The sequence below is a fragment of the Pteropus alecto genome, unplaced genomic scaffold (assembly GCF_000325575.1).
Source record: "Pteropus alecto unplaced genomic scaffold, ASM32557v1 scaffold398, whole genome shotgun sequence".
NCBI classification, from domain to species: domain Eukaryota; kingdom Metazoa; phylum Chordata; class Mammalia; order Chiroptera; family Pteropodidae; genus Pteropus; species Pteropus alecto.
Genome location: NW_006442497.1, coordinates 2,210,014 through 2,227,406, shown reverse-complemented (window position 1 = coordinate 2,227,406; position 17,393 = coordinate 2,210,014). Strand labels below are relative to the sequence as shown.

Below are 17,393 nucleotides of genomic sequence, written 5' to 3'. Positions count from 1 at the left end.
CTGGCTTGCAGTGGAAGAGGACGGACGAGGGGTGGATGGCCACTGGCTGGTGGGTGTCTGTAGTGGCATAAGTACCGTCTGGCTGAAGCTCAGCGGTGCTCATGAAGAGGCTGTGAGCCAGGCAGCGGCGGACACTCTCCGTGTCTCCTCGGGATGACATGATTGGCATTGACATCTGTTTAAGGAGGAAGCAAGATATGGAAAAGACCCAAAACATATATACTGCTCAGCACTGCATAGTCTCTGGAGCAACTGCATCTAAAATGCAGCCCACACTGCAAGCCTAACAAAGTGGATGTTGCCATTTGGAGGTGATTTCCTCAAATGCCTTAGAGATCAGCATGGGTGGGAAAGAGGCCCAGTTAAAGGAGCGTGGACTAAAAATGGGAAAACCACAGCCTGGGAGAAGAGGGACTGGGAAGGAGACTAATATAAGATGCCAAACCACAGACAGGTTAGGTGAGTCAGCACCCACCCCTTCATAGAACTATCTCCCAGGTCATCCCAGGAAGGGAAGGCCTTTCCCTCTGACTTCAGCTGCATCATTCATCATCTCCTCAATCCCATCCATCCACACACTACTGCCACATTAAGCTCCGTCCAGCACAGCTTGAGTCATTCCTCATCCACCGAAAAACATTCGATGTCTCCACTGCTCCTGACAAAGCAATGCAAGCTTCAAATTGTGAATGAGCCTCCTCAGGTCCTCCAAAATCAACTGCCTTCTCTTCCCTAGGCCCATTCCATGAGGGTGCCTTCGTATGTGTCTCCTAGGAGACAGAACACCCCTCAGCTCCACGGTGAAAGTGCCAGTCATCAGTGTCTCCTAGCTCACCACCCACTGAGCAGGTCACATCACCTTATATTATACCCCAGACCACAGCTGAACCAGTGGTGAACACTTGCCTGATCCATACTGGGCCAGTTTCTCTCCTCCAGGCATCTGGAGTCTGAATATGGGAAACCTGACCAATCCCTGTTAGTCTCTTGAGTGGGAGGCCAGGAAAAGCAGTCACTTATGTGCTGAAGCAGAAGGTGAGAGGGGGGAGACACGCAGAGAACAGCCAAAATGAGCGGTCAAGCAGGCCCAGAGAAAGCTGTGCTGGCTCCTGACAGCCTCTTCTGGTTCCTCATTCCAGTCCCTGTGGGGCTGGACTATCTCCTGCCCATAGGTTCCCAGAGATACCTCTTTATTCCCATTTTTTCCCTTTAAGGTAGCTCATGAGGTTTAGTTCTTTGCAATCAGCTGATCCTGGCCTGATGAAGACATTATTTCCTCATCTGTCAGGATGTAGCTCAGGATCACCACCCCCAGGAAGCCCAGAGTCCTACTGCTAACTGGTAGTCTCCTCTTTCAGTCTGCCAGCTCCACTACTCACTGGCTGTGTGATTTGGGGCAAATTACTTAACTTCCTTAGGCTCTAGTTTCATCATCTGTAAAATGGGAATAACAACAGAATCAACCTTATGGGGGTGAAGTAAAGATTTCAAATAAGGCAATCACATGAAAAGTTCTTAGAACAGTGTCTTAATAATTATTTCATAAACATATGTGATTATAATTATTACTGGCTCCTCACATGAGTTATTCATGTATGTATGTGTATGTATATATATATATACACACACACACATATTTATATATGTGTGTGTATATGTGTATATACACACACACATATACATATACATACGCACATGTCAGATTGTCCCTCTAGATTATTCCTTAAGATGCTTGGTCTTAGGCAGATTTGTAAAACCCTTGGACTTTGATCAGGGTCTGGCATATAAAGAGAGGCCTGGTCAGCCACTAAAGCTTCCTAAGTCAGAACTAACAGAGGAGCACCACTTCTACTGTCATTAATAAACAGAAAACTCAAGAAACCAAGAGATGGTCTGGAAAGAAAACTGTCCAAGGGCAAGCAGGGTTAGAAAAATGTGTATAATTCAGAACACTGCAAGCTATTACGGAAAGAAATAGCTTCAGTGCTAACAAGAGGCCATTGGTATAAGACACAGGTTGGGTACAGGCAATACTCTCCTAGGACTGTGCAGACGGTATGCACTGAGGTGGCTCTCTCAGAAGGGGCCTGATGAACAGATCTTCACCAGACTTATTTATAACAGCAAAAAGTGGGCACTTTCAGTGCTCAGCAATAGGAGATGCTTCCATAAACTACTGCTACCTCTGATGTAAAATGTGGAGTGTCCTTCAATCATTAAATATACGCATGACAGGAGTTTAAACCATCATGCACTCTAAGAGGGAATATAAGCTAATAGAAAACTTTCTGGTAGATGATTTGGCAATAACTATTAAGACTCAAATTCACCATCCATGAATTCATCATTCTATGTGTACCAGGCCACAAACATATGTAGGAGGATGGTCATTATAATCTAAATGACCATCATTAAGGGCCTGGTTAAGTAAAACGTAGTGGATACAATGAAATGCTATGAAGTTACTCAAAAGAATGAGATAGACACATACAACGAAAGACAACCCAGACACACTAAGTATTTAAGAAGTCTACCAAGTGGGAAAAAGCAAGTTGCATATTTGTTTTAAAAAGAAAATTTTACATATATATCCATGTGTATGTATGCACACACATACACAAAAACATACACACACAGGAAAAAACTCTAGAAGGATCTATACCAAATTGTTAACAGTGGTTTATCTTTGGAGGCACAGGAGACTTTGAAACTTTTGGTGTTACATATCACTATTTTCTGCACTGCATCAATTTGTAACAATTATGCACTGCTTTTGTAATCTCAAAAAAAAGACATTCTTACTAAAAAAAAAGTCTTAGGAAGAATTCTAACATTGGACAGTTGGAAGTTGAGTATAAATTATATATACAATGTAACTTAATTGCATAATAAACATTTAAAAACAAGGCTATGAGGAAATAGATCAAAATAGAGGCAGAATTGGTAATTTTTACTTTCTTCCTTATTTAAAAATTTTCCTACAAGAGTTTCTTTTGCAATCACTAGCAATAAGCAATTAAAAATTTTTCACCTAGAAAAAAGTGACAGCTTAGTTCCCCTCAAAGAACAAGGCAGAATACCTTTAAGCAGATATCCCTCAACTGTGCTCTGACTTCAGCTACTAGCATCATATTCTTGCTGTTGACAAAATTCTCTTTGCACCAATCCTGAATAGGAGAAAAAAAGATATCACAACCATCTTATTTCCATGGAGAAAATAATATAACATTTTAGCACATAGTTTAATTCAGAGTGAAAACTTCAGTTGCCAAAAATAAATACAGGAAAATATCTTTATATCAAAAAGCATGAACCATAAGAAACAATATTAATAATTTAAACTAAAGTAAAAGTAAAAATTTTCTTATATCAAGTCACCATGAAGCTACAGACAGAAGTGTGCATCACTATACCCAATAAAGGAAATATACCTCCAGAACACATTAAAAACACACACACACACAAAAAAACTCCTACAAATCAATAAGAAAAAGACCAATAATCTAGTAGAATATAGACAAAAGATAGGAATAGACAACTCAGAAGATTAACTAGAAATGAGTAGTAACCAATAAACTTACATAAGGATTCTAAGTCTCCTGAGAAATCAAGGCAAAGTAGTTTAAATAGCTGAGATACTATTTGCATTCATCAACTTGGCAAAAATTAAAGTCATTTCAACTAAAAGTTGGAGAAGATGGATCTTATACATATCATGGGGAGTATGAAAAGGTACTGACAACTCTGGGGAGCCACATGCCAGCCTGGTCAAGCTGGATGCAGCTGGTCCACTCCTGGGTGTTGACCCCAGAGATTCATCCCATTGTGGACAAGGAGACCTGTACAAATGTTCACTGCAGTGCTGAAAGTGGAAACAAGCTGCAAAGAGGGCAGTGTAAGAACTTATAGTACTTAATGTTCATAGATATGAAGCAAAAGTATGTTATCACCCATGAGAACACATTCCAACTTCAGGACAGTAGTTAAATAGAGAGGAAGGAGTGGGATAGGAGCAGGGCAGGGATGTTGCTGTATAAATCTACAGCATTTCATTTCCTTAAAAATAAACTGAGGCAAATATAGCAAAATGTTCACAGTTGCTAAAAGTGGGTGGCAGCTTTTTTTTTTTTTTTAAAGAATTGACTATATTAAAATGCAGATGAAATTAAATCATGGAATAATTATTGATTGTATTGATAAATGAAACAATATACTGCCAATTTCCACATTGTTCCAAGGAACTGAAATGTCATACAAGCAAAAATTATGATTAAGAAAATTAGAAGCAAGTTTGGTAGTTAAGGAACTGGGTCACTAAACACTTAAACACTTAACTAACTTGCTCACATTAAGTACGAGTTAAACACAGGCAAATGTCATACAAGCAAAAATTATGATTAAGAAAATTAGAAGCAAGTTTGGTAGTTAAGGAACTGGGTCACTAAACACTTAAACACTTAACTAACTTGCTCACGTTAAGTACGAGTTAAACACAGGCAAAGTGAAAGGCAGGAATTACATTTCTTTCCTCGTATTGTCCCTGTACGCAGATGTTTCTGAAATGACATCTGGCATTCTTTTTGTGGCTCTTTTGGTGATTCAGCCAAAAAAGGGAAGATCCACTTAAACCACATGTCTGAAAGGAGGGATCATCAGAGAAAAGGAATGAGACAAGGTTCACCTTATTTCCTCCTATATTTTTGAAGGTCCGGTAGATATTAAGCAGGGTAATGTGATCGCCCTCGCTGGATGTGAACTTCTTCCGGACACCCTGCACTTCATCCCGCCGGGAGGGAGGGTTGTAGAGAACACTGTCCACAGACAGCAGGGAGACAATGGTCAGTATCTCCTCTGTACAGTGGAATTTGGGGGACAGGAGGATGGTCTGCAAATCAAAATTTAAAACTGCATAAATCAAGATTCTTTCTAGCTTCTGAATACAGTATTTCTGTATACTACTTTTGCAGCTTCCCTTCTAAGGTATTAAAGGGCAGGTGTTTCTAAAACCACAAAGGTGTGTTACTTTATTTTTTTTGAAAGATGAATGACTGTCACATTCTCTGTGGGTAGAGCTCATGACTTAATATGTTTGAATCCCACATAGAACAGAAGTCATTGTTGACACAAAGTAGGGGTTAATAATTATTTAGGAGAAAAAGTGAAGATTAATCTAGAAGCACTGGGTTTAGGAGTCTACTTTGGGATGCTGTAATGTACAGAAAGGGGGCTAAAGAGATGGTATCACTTACTTTGGCAAATTTGGGTTCTAAAGGAAATGCTGCCATCTTTCTTCCAAGTGGAGTCAAGGGAAGCTGGTCATCCTTATGTTCAAGAGCACCTAACAGGTCCAGTTGGGCAATGGCCGCCTCAACGTGATCTAAAGAAAGAGACATAAAAAGGAGCCAAAAAATCCAAAAAAGGAGCTGCAGCTAGTTCAGTATTTCTGGGAGCTTCTCCTAACTTACAACTGATCAAACCACAGCAAAGATCACAACCACTGCTGTTCCCAAGACACACTTTCAAAGCTGTTAATGACACCACTGCCTTCAGTTCAATTGCCTTTTTAAAGAATGGTCTGTAATTTGGCAATATGTATGTAAATTTTAGACGCAGTGATGTTAGTTTAAGAATTTCACACACAGACATGCTCATATACGTAGGGGACCTGTATCTCCAGAAGCACACATATGACAATGGAAACACCAGTGCCTCACTCTTTTATACTTTACAAATTTTGAACCATGTAAATGCATTCCCTATTGGAGAATAAAAAAGCATTTCTAAGATGTAATGAGTATTTACATACTGAGAGAAAATGATGTGTAAAATATATTAGGTGCAGAAAGCAATGTGCAAATGTCTCATCAACAGAATGGCTAAGTGCACTTTGCTTTATTCATAGAATGGAATAGCATTCAGTGGTGAAAATGCATCAACACAAATAAACCTTATAAAACATGATGAATGAAAAGGGAAGGTTACTGAAGAATCGATAAACATGCAAACTGAAATAATACATTGATTAGAGATACACACATGTATAATAAAACATTATAGAAAAGCAAGGGAACTACAAGCAAAATGTGGGAGGGGGTTACCTCAAGGGAGTGGGAAAGAATCGAATACAGCAGGGAGGGGTCCAGGGGGCTTCAAGGGCACTGGTAAGGGACACACAGGTGTTGGTTTTACTACTACCTCTACCTTACATGCATGTTCTTCCTTTGTGTGTAGGAATTTAGCAATGTAAAGAAAAAAGACAATTTTTTCTTTTTGTGCTTTCTCTTTTTATTCTATCTATATGAGATGATGGATGCTAACTAAATTTATAGCAGTAATCATTTTGCAATATATGTAAGGCAAATCAATTATGCTGTTAACCTCAAACTTATACAGTGATGTATGTCAATTATATCTCAATAAAACTGGAAGAAAATAAAAATAAAGTGTAGAAGAGTGAACAATGTGTATTGCTATTTGTGTTTTAAAGAGACTAATATACTTCCATGTGCATTGATTTTTCTCTAGAAGACTGGAAAATGGTCACAGTAGTGGCTTCAGGAACAGGAAACAAAGAACCTGAAAAATGCTTGTATACCCATCAATTTTTACTTTTTTAAAAAAGCCAATTGCATTTCTTCACTTAAAAAAGGGAGAGAAAATAAAGAAAAGGAAAATGATGTAACGAGGAGGTGCCAAGTGCCAAAGCTACATCATTAAGAATCCCAATTACTTTTTCTTCCTCCATGGAGAGACTGTCACAAAAGGGCGGGAACCGATCAAATTCCACTCAAAAGCTAAGAAGCTTGATCTGTTCAGTCCTTTTGCTGGCTGAAGTACAATTTCATTAGATTTCTGCATAACCTATGGATCCCCCTCAACTACCTTCATTGGTGCCTGTGGTCATGGAACTGACTGTAAGCCCTATAGGAAGCCATTGTTTCTGCACCAGGATGGTGCTGATGGCACAGAATCTATCCTTTCATGATTCTGAGATGCTTCTCTGATATTTAATGTTCTCTGCAAGAGAATGAAATATTATTTTTTAGAGTCCATTTGCTGCTGCTTGTCCACTTGTACACCTACTCCACTGAAGATTCCACTTACCTGGAGACGGTTTAGACATGAAGTCAAAGGTGAGAACGTTGGGGACTTTCATTGCTAGGAGGTGCAGCATCACGCTCGCCAGGTTACACCTATAAAGAGGGAGACTTGGGTTGTTCACTCTCCCTGGTCTTCCAGCCAGTGAGTCAGAACCATCCACTGAGAAGTGTTAGTAAGAACTGTGGCTCTGGGAAGACATGACCAAGCTGGAAAGGGAGATATGGGGACAAATGGCAGGGGTGTAGGTAGGAGCGCCTTGGGCCTACCTTTGTATCTCTGGCACAGTCATCTTCTCAAACTTCTCAAACTCATCCTCTGTGTAGAGCCGGTAACAGATGCCACTGTCCTCTCTGCCAGCCCGTCCTGTGCGTTGCCAGGCCTGGGTCTTTGATACCCGCTGCACAGCTAATACCTCCAGGCCACTGACTGGAGGGAGAATGGCCCACATTAGCACTTCACTCATTACACAAACAAACTGTTTCTACAGTGTGTACAAAAAGAAGCATTCCTCAGAACACCAGTTATCCTTTCTGTAAGACAGAGGCTCCCAGCCCCCAGGCCGTGGACCAGTTAGGAACCAGGCCACACAGCAGAAGGTCCATGGCCTGTTAGGAACCAGGCCACACAGCAGAAGGTGAGTGGCAGGCGAGCAAGCAAAGTTTCATCTGTATTTGCAGCCGCTCCCCAGAGCTAGCATCACCACCTCAGCTCCACCTATCATCAGGCATTAGATCCTCAAAGGAGCACTGGTCCCTGGTGCCAAAAAGGTTGGGACCGCTGCTGTAAGACATGAGTCCAAAAAAACTCAAGTCTAAATCGGAAAGCACAAAACCAGATTGTTCTGCAGTGAAACTGCTGTGTCCCTGCAGTGGACACTGTGTGAAATCTGTTACTAAAACATCAGAAAAACTTCATGCTCGAAGGAAGGGGCCAGAGGAGTAAATTTCAGAGGAATGGCTTAGATAATAGGGTGACAACAACCCTAGTTAGCCCAAGACTTGGGACTTTCACTGAGAAAACTAGACGGTCTCTGGCAAACCAGGATAGTTTGTCACCCTATCAATCAATGACTCGAGAATGAAATGCCTCCAGTCCCTTGTGCACTGTATCCTCCCTCCCACCTCAACTGTAAAAGAGAGACAATGTGCTATCTTGTTACTCCTAGGAGTAAATGAGACTCATTTTCTTGATAAAGGTGTACTCTGTGCCAGGCACTGAAGAACCAACTCCTTTCACATGTGCATCTCCAAGAGATACACATGTGAAAGTCAGCAGCTTGTAGTGCATTTTCAATTAAATATTTGGGAGCAATAATTTCAGCTGATTCAAATCCTCTGCAGAATAAAGCAAGGTATAAAACATGAAGAAAAATGACTTAAGCAAGCTTCTCGCTGAACATGCTCAGGACATAGCTAGCACCTCACCCCAGCCTAGGGAATCCTGGGAAACCTGAAACTTGAACCAGCCATGCTCAAGTAGTATTTCTGACAAGAGCCTTTTGATGTGGTATCAGGCTGTCCCTGATCCTAGTGCTATTATTCTCACTCAACTTCTGACAGTTTCTGAACCTTCTGTCCAGGTTCCGGAGCCTCTGTTCCCAAGTTTGTCAAACCTGGGCTTCTCTTTCTGCCCGTCCTTCTTGTCTCATATCTACCTCAGATCTTTCTGGACCTGGCTCCCAGACTGTCTCACTTTTGGTGCCTGCCACCCAAATCTCAGTTAGTTACAAACATAGAATGCTCATTTGGGGGAAACTGTGGGACTACAGGAAACTCCACGGTTGTTCACTATACACAGAAGAGATGTTCATGAACTACAAATTCTCACCAGGATTATACTTCTTTGCTTTAACCATGCCCGTGTCAACTACATATTTTATTCCTGTAATGGTTATGGAGGTTTCAGCGATGTTGGTTGAAATGATCACTTTGCGATAGCCCTAAAAGGAGGAAGAAAACCAAAAAGCCGTATGACACACATGATTCAGAAGTTTTCAAGCATATTCCTCACCATTAATTTCTATAATTAACTCATGATCAAAAAAGATGATTTTGTTATTAATGCCAGCTATCAATATTGAAGGTCAGTCATTACAGTGAGTGGGGGAGGAGAGTATTCCAGTATTAAAAGCCTATTTGGAGGTGAAGAGATGTAGCGAATAGACACAAGATCCAAAAGCAGGTAGATGAGCTGGAACCCTGGCCCTGCCAGTTACTTACTGTGTGGCCCTTGAGCAATTGTTACTTCACTTCTCTAGGCCTCAGTGTTTATAAAACAGGATCCTATCCTACCTTGCCAGTTCTTGGGAGGATGAGAGACAGGGTGTATAAAATGTTAGCACAGTGCTTGGCACAGTATGGGCACCCAATAAATGATATTATGGACAAATGTGGCTTGCTATGTTGGACCTTAGAAGAATCATTCATTTACCTTTCAGCTTTTACCTTTGTACTTTCCTTCATGCCCTGACAACTGTTCTTGCCACAAGAGAGCCGTATCTGTAGCTACATATTAATATTCCTGCAGCTTTTCAGCTACAGGAATATTAATATTACTGAGTGTCCTGTCCCATAAATCTTATCTGGAGTCCGGTAATAGGCACACCTACAGGCCCCACTGGTGATTCGTCTGCATGCCCAGGGCTGGGGCTGGACAGAGGAGGTGGTGCACTCACCTTTGGGGCCCCCTGAAAGACACGGAGCTGCTGGGCGTAGGGCAGGGAGGCATATAAAGGAAGGACCAGCATGGAGGGGGAGCCATCTGGGAGGTGCTTTGCAATGTCTCGGCAAGTTTTGCTCATTGCTTCTATCTCCTCCTGACCAGTGAGGAACACCAGAATGTCCTGAGAAGAAGGGGCTTCCTATAATAAAGGTAAAGTGGGATTATTAGGCATTAAGAGAAGTGCTTCACCTTGCAAAGGGAAATATATCCAAGTGTTAACAACACACTTATTCACCTTTCACTGAAATCTGTTCAGATATATCTGTAAAGTACGTGATGGCAAAATAACTGAAAAAATATTTAATAATAATAATGTGTGTATGTGTATATATGTGAATATGTATTTATCTATTTATGTACATATGTATGTATGTATGTATATATGTATGTATGTGTGTGTGCAGGTACTATTTTAGTCCAGTATTAACAGGATAAATGTTCAGAGGTACATGCAGATAGGATAAAATCTCAAATAGTCAAAACATTATCAGTGGGAGGACTCATCGAAGCTACCATGTCACCTGAATGCATCTGCGACCATCATTCATGAAAAAGCCTCACCTCAAGTGGGTTTTTAGAAGTTAAACAAGACAAACTGACTTTTTCCCAAAATACTATCAAGCTGACATGAAGATATAAGCCTAGAGAGACAAAGACAATAGAAGAGAATAGATCAAAAGTTTCAACCTATTCTTAAAAGATGGAAGAGATGGGAGGAGGAAGTGAATGACTTGGCTGGGCAGAGGAAATTCCAACCTGGGTGCCTGCTAGAGGATACGGTGACAAGAGATGTGCCAATGTTCCTGGAGAAGCCAGCAAGACTCAGGACTTGGGTGCAAGGGAGAGGGGGGTTGTGGGAGGGTGAAAACCCAGGGATAGTCTCAAAGTCTGAGTACAGTGTCCCCTCAGGTCCCCTCTTCTACCTGATACAGCCAACACAGGAAGAGGGCAAAGGGAAGAGTCAGGATGACAGCTACATGGAGGCCCAAGAGAGCAACCTGCTCTGAGCAGAAGAACAGCATAAAGGATTCTTGGAAAAAGTGGAATATGTTTGAACACATAACAAATATTTATGATTGGCATATGATGGATGTTGGGACACTTGGGAAAAAATTAGCCATACACAGAAAACGCGTACAACTGTTTCGTACGAGGAACAAGGCATTGGGATGGTACATTGCTAGCAATGTAGGGACATACTTGATTTAAAAAACATTGTGATATAACCATGTTGAAATGACAAAAGAGAGAAGCAAAAGGTTGGGAAGGGGTATTTCTAAATCCTCATCTACCATAGTAAAAAATTAACATATAATGTCTAATATCAACAAGTCAAAAATAGCAATATAAACAGGTTATTTTAGAAATATGAAAGTAATATCTAGGGGGAAAAGCTAAGACATTTGAGGTGGTTACTCTAAAGAGCAGGATGTGGGATGGGGAAGTAAAAGCAACCGCTGGTTTTTAATGAGCTTTTAGAATTAACTACTTGACTCTTTAAACTTCAAATACACATGCATAACTTAGATTAAAATAAAAATTAATTTTAGAAGTTTGTCTCTAAATTTTTTGAGAAAGCTAATGGGAAGATAAAAACAGTTAATTTAATACAAATTAAACAAAAATGAGGTGATTTACTCACTCAAATTTTTAAGTAAATGTTTAATAAAATGAGAAGAGAGTTTGAAATATTTCTCTAATACAGTATTTTTTTAAAAAAAAAATAAAATTCTAAATTGGAACCCAATTATTGGGCCAATACCAACTTTGTTTAATATGAAGTAGAAAATACCAGAACATATTACATGTAGTAAAGGAGGCAGTGTTTCATAAGACTTATTTCAGTGTGTACTGGGTTATAACATAAAATGTGCTTCTTATTGGAGGTTATGATCAAAAAATGTTTGCAAGCCATTGTTCTACATATGGAAGTATTCTGGCTCAGCTGAGTAAAGATTGTGGTCAGAGTTAAATTATTTTTCTTTTTAGAGAAAATAAGAGATACTGAAAAAAAGAATAAAAACTTAGACATGGTAAGTGAATTCTTTACTCAATGACATGGCTCACCAGGTTGTTTCATTCCGTAGTTTTCCTTTTCAAGGATGAATGCTGTATCAGCTGTACTGCAAGGTAAAACAGACCTTTCCAGGAATTGGCTTCCCATCCCATACCTGGTGGATCTGGAAGACTGAAACAAGTGCAGCGTGCAGGTAATCATGCTGAGGCTGTTTGGTGTAAAAAATCTGGATTGGATGCTGCCGACCCTCCAGGTAGAGGACGGGGGCTCCATTGAAATACTGAGAGAACAGGTCCACATCCATTGTAGCTGACATCACAATAACCTATGTATAAGATGGAAGAGGATGATGGGAAACAAACATTGCAACAGTCTATCTGTGTCCCTCCCAAGCCCTAAAAGCAGATGATGGGGCCTGTGCCACTCCCATTATGACTGACTTTCTCCACAGTTCTGAAGACATATTGAGGAAGGAATACAGGCCTTTCCTTAAGCATGCTGTACCTACTTTGAGAGGCAGTTTCCCCAGCTCCTTCCGCCTCTTCTGTGCGGCTTTCACCACTCCAAAGAGCACATCTGTGTGGATAGTCCGTTCATGGGCTTCATCCAAAATGACACAGCTGTACTTCCGAAGCAGGGAGTCTAAAATTGCTTCACGCAGAAGCATGCCATCTGTCAAGAACTTGATCCTGGTGTCTTCTGAGGTGACATCGTCAAAGCGTACTGTATAGCCAACCTATGTTGAAGCACATAAACACCCACTGTGTAACCAGCACTGTGCCAGGCACTTGTCCTGTCACAGTGAACAAGACCAATACTGACCCTGCCCTGCTCCCTCAGAAGCATGCAGTCTAGTGGTGGACATACATAATGGACATGCACCTTTAACTGTAATTATAATAAGCATTACAAAGAATTTAAAACTAGTCTCCTACCCCCAGCTACTTTATAGTTTCAAGTGAAGCTATGTACAGATGTGAAAAAATGTCCAAGATGTTTTTAAGTGAAATGCATAAACACATACAAATACATTTGACATACATAGTTCTAGGACTCATTCTCAATACCCACACAGAAAAATGCTTAAAATTTTTCTAGAAAGACATATAAGAGATTTAACAGAGGTTATTGAAGCCTTAAAAATGCTCAAGGAAGACAACTAATTTATCCATCTTGCCAGCTGATTTTTAAAGCAAAGCAAATAAGACTGACAGCCTGTTAGATCCTTTGCTCTTTTAGGAACTGGTAAAGAACTCTGAGATAGGCCTGAACTATTGTGGCAAGAAAGAAGCTCACAATGTGTAAGAAGGCTTGTACAGGAAAAAAAAAAAAAAAAGGCAGGGACGGGAGAAATGCTCATAAAGAAGTAAATTAGGTACCAGCTTCCCAAGTTCAGTTCTCTTCTCATCTGAGACTCTAGTAGCAAGAGAGATGGCAGCCACTCGACGAGGCTGAGTCACAGCAATGATGCCCTGGCGGCTAATCCCCACTTCATAGAGGTACTGAGGTATCTGAGTAGTCTTTCCAGAACCAGTTTCCCCTAGGAAAGAAAAGTCTCATTTAAATGCAAATTGAAACAAATTTCACCAAACAAACAGTTCAAAGTCAGAAGGAAAAAAGAAAATACTCAAAGTTGACAAGGCCACAGGAAAATGGGGACTCACAGATACTGTTGGTGGAGTGTTAATTGGAATTGTCAGGAGGCCAAATTATACTAGAAAAATCTTTAAAATGTTTATATGCTTTGACCCACATTCCACTTTCAGGAATTGAGTATAAGGAATTAATTAAAGATGTGTATAAAGATATAGCTTCAAAGATGCTTTATTCAACTTTGTTCATGACAGCAAAAAAAAAGTAAACAATATAAATATTCAATAATAGGTATAGTAAAAACAAAATGAAATAAAATTATAATATAAAAGGTTGTATATTCAAACGACTGAGATTTATATGCTCTGACACGAAGTGACATACATAAACTGCAGCCATAACAAAATCCTTACTATTCCCAGCCTGCCACCTTCTTCCAAACCTTCTGCCTTGGCCCTCACTATTATGAAGTACCTGCTGTCACGATGTCTGCCTGGCAAACTCTACAGGATGACGTAGACCTAAACTCTCTCCCCTGAAGCTGCTATGGTGGCCTCCACTATGCTCCTTTAGTGCCTCATTCATCTCTCTGCCAGCACTGGTTACCACATACTGAGTGAAAGTATTTAAATGCTTTTGTCCTCCAGTCCCAGAAGCTCACGGAGGGCAGAGAAGGTCTGTCTGTCTCTTCCATGTACTTGAGCATCCTGCATACAGTAAGCACCCGTTACTTTCTATCCTCGTGGGCTCCTTTAACAGTGCTTACTTAGAACAAAGAACTTGGTAAACCTGTGCATCCTTCCTCTCCTTGCCACCACTACATTTCTCTGACCTCACAGAGTCCTACTGTCCCGTTATTCTTCCATTTTCTCCCCTCTGACCACTTACCCTTCCTGACCTAGCCAAGATTCATGGACTAAGAATTTGATTATTCTGCACTCCTACTGAATCCACCAGGCAAAACCCCAAACTTGGATCAATGTCTCCTTGTCCATCTTTTCTGCTTCTATATTAGATAACTAGCATTGATAAAGCAAAATAACCCAGCTGTGCAGACGAAGATCTGAGTTTGTTGTGGGCCAAATGCACTTGGGCACAAGCACTACCATCGATCCTTTTCTTGTTTTTGCAGCCTGTCTTCTGTCGCCATCTGCCCCAAGGACCTACTTGAAGCCCTGAAACTCCCATTCTCAGCAGAAAGAGCAGTCCTCAAATGTGACCTCTCTCTACATTCCCCTGTAAGCTTTTCTGCAGTCACACCCATTCTCACTTCCTTCTCCGGCAACCCCAATCTCTTGGACATCCTTTATCATAGTCCAGACCAGCTGTGCTTTTAGCCCTTGTTGCCAAGTGCCCTCCCTTCTCCATGCTCCCTAACCTCTGCTATATTAGTGCCTGCTTACCATCTTCAGTCTCTCTCTCTACTGAGTTCTTCCACTCAACCTATGAATATGTACTTGCAAGTTCCTCTCAGTCCCCTTACTTTTTCTCAAAACAGAAGCCTGCTACCACTGCCTTCATCCCCTCACCTCCGACTTACTCCTCAGCCCAATGACAAATCAGCTCCTACTCCACAAATCTGCTGAAATACTGCTCCATGGGATCTACAATCAGTACATCACATCCAAAACTAGGGAGCATTTTGGGGGTCCTTGGATTACTGGGCCACATTGCTGCAGCTGTTCACTCCCTTCTTATAACTCTATTCCTTTGACTATTGACTATTCTGGGTCTTCTTCCCCACTTTGGAGGCTCATCCACTCAATCCTTCAGGAGCCCCTCTGACTTAAACACTGGAGATCAAAGCCCCCTGTAATCAGTCCTCAATCTACAACTCTGCCTTAGTTCATGCACCAGAAACTACTTTCTGTCAAATCGAACTGTTTCTCACCACTACTTGTCTCTCATGCAGCAGACTCAAATCTTGGCGTAGAATGCCCTTCCTTTGGGATCAACTCCCCTGCCGTCTCCTCCCACGGTTCAATCCACTCTTCTAAGCTCCCAAAGTATGCCCCTCTACCCTTTCCCACGGAAGAGGAGTCTTTGCCTAACACGTCGGTCACTCCCACTGGCAGGTAAGCACCTCCAGAGCAGGGCTGTCCCACACTCTTCCAAGGCCTCTCTCCTGGCTTGGCACAGAAAAGGCAGTCAGGTTTCTCGTAGAAACAAATGAAAGAGGGTGAGAGGAACCTAAGAAAAACTGTTCTCGCAGAGCCAGAAACAGGGAGCAAGGAAGAACCTGGCCGTGGCCACTTACCGATGAGAACAGCGCTGTCCAGGTTTCGGAGCTGGGTCAGGAGTTGCGCCCGAGCCTGGAAGATGGGCAGACTCCGCCGCTGCCGCTCCACAGCCTCCAGGTAGGGACTGGCGGAGGGCTGGGCCAGGGGCGGCTGCTGCCTCTGGCCTCCTCCTCTGCCACCGCCGCCCGCACTCGGCAGCATTACCACTTGCCTCCCCGGAGAGCAGTACCCGGAGCGGTTAGGAGGCCCCGAGCCCTGCCGGAATCTCTTGGCCGGCTGAAAGCCCGCCTCCTCAGACATGTCAGGACACAGCGACCAGAGGGGCAAGGCCGGGCAGCTCCTGCAGCTCCCCAGCGCAAACAGCTAGCGCGCGCTGCCCCTTCCCGCCATGTGCTAGCAGCTCCCAGAGACTACGTATGACCGACCTCATGGCCACCCCTAGCTTTTAGGAAAGGGACTGCAATTCCCAGCATGCACTGGGAGCTTGGGACGGATTTCACTTCCTGAGGGCGGGGAGAGCAGCATCCGAGGTACAGGGGGAAAAAGACCCCTATCGACAACAGCGAAAGAGGGGTTTATGGTTCCATGGGACCTTAACCTTGCATAATAAAGCGATCTTCCCCCCATTTTATTGTTCTGGTAATACTAATTATGATCAACGCGCGTTTCCCCTTCTTTGCCCACAATAATACTCGCTCTTCAAGGAAAGTGCTTAATTTTATAAAATCAAGGGGAACACACACCAATTGTGTGGTCCTCTAAACAATTTATATTATATAGTAGATACTGACAGTATCCCCAATTTACAGAAGAAGAAACTGAGACTCTGAGATTTGTGGCCGAAAGAAGGACCACATGCTAAACCTGACGAGCTCAGGGAAGGCCAGCATGGGGGTCCCTACGAACTTAGAGATTGAAATTAATCACATAGGATGGTCTGAACATAAAAATTCCCAAAAGCAGGTTGGAAGGTAGTCACATCCTAGACCTGTAGTTTTCTTGAGAAGGTCAATCTTTACCTTAAATAAGTCCATTGTCTTTTTGCATCTAAGATAACATACCTTTGGATTGTCAAAGTAATCCTTTTATTCCCCAGACCCCTCAAGGCATAACTCACTGCACCAGAGCAGGACACCACAGAAACCCTCATTATAATTTTGTTCCTCAAATACCATCTCTATGTGCTATAAGTGTTAATTATTAACTCTCCTGTACCCACTAATGTAAAAGAAGTACGTGTCCCTCTATTTTAATCCCAGAGATTTCCCAGCTTTACTTTCTCCCACACCCTTTATCTACCACCAATGGATTTCATGTAACATTCCTTACACCTCTTCCTTTGATTCTAATGTGTAAAATAAGCAGCAAAATTGCCATTCTCTGGAGCATTTTCTTAATCTGTTGAGATTTTGCTTCCCAGCGATTTTCGTCAGTTTGCCTCAAATAAACTGATTAAAATTCCCTACAGGTTTGGATGTTTCTTACGCTGACAGATAAATGTCATTGAGATGTCACAAAATTAGAATGTTGAAAAGGATACTGGTGGTCTCAGGCTACATAAAAGGAAAGCATTATATGATATATTCTATGACAATCATATTCTCCTCAGAAAATGACTATCCCAATGCACATGGTCTGCTTCTGTAATACAAACAAGGAAAGAGGGAGTTTAATGGAACTAAAATAGTCTTTTACCCTTCTTTCCCCCAACAATTCCTGCC

The 17,393-nt window shown here is 41.7% G+C and overlaps 1 protein-coding gene across 1 annotated transcript in view; it reads right to left on the bottom strand.

The window, feature by feature from the left end:
- The window catches only part of DHX33 (DEAH-box helicase 33), a 19,296-nt gene extending 3,127 nt beyond the window's left edge, over window positions 1-16,169 (bottom strand). Inside the window, 12 exon segments of the mRNA XM_006922232.2 lie at window positions 2-175; window positions 3,081-3,167; window positions 4,682-4,885; window positions 5,250-5,377; window positions 7,105-7,193; window positions 7,368-7,527; window positions 8,929-9,040; window positions 9,776-9,961; window positions 11,994-12,164; window positions 12,348-12,575; window positions 13,219-13,379; window positions 15,690-16,169. Coding sequence (XP_006922294.1) covers window positions 2-175; window positions 3,081-3,167; window positions 4,682-4,885; window positions 5,250-5,377; window positions 7,105-7,193; window positions 7,368-7,527; window positions 8,929-9,040; window positions 9,776-9,961; window positions 11,994-12,164; window positions 12,348-12,575; window positions 13,219-13,379; window positions 15,690-15,972 — 1,983 coding nt within the window. The 5' untranslated portion in view covers window positions 15,973-16,169.
- Window positions 16,170-17,393: the final 1,224 nt, after the last annotated feature.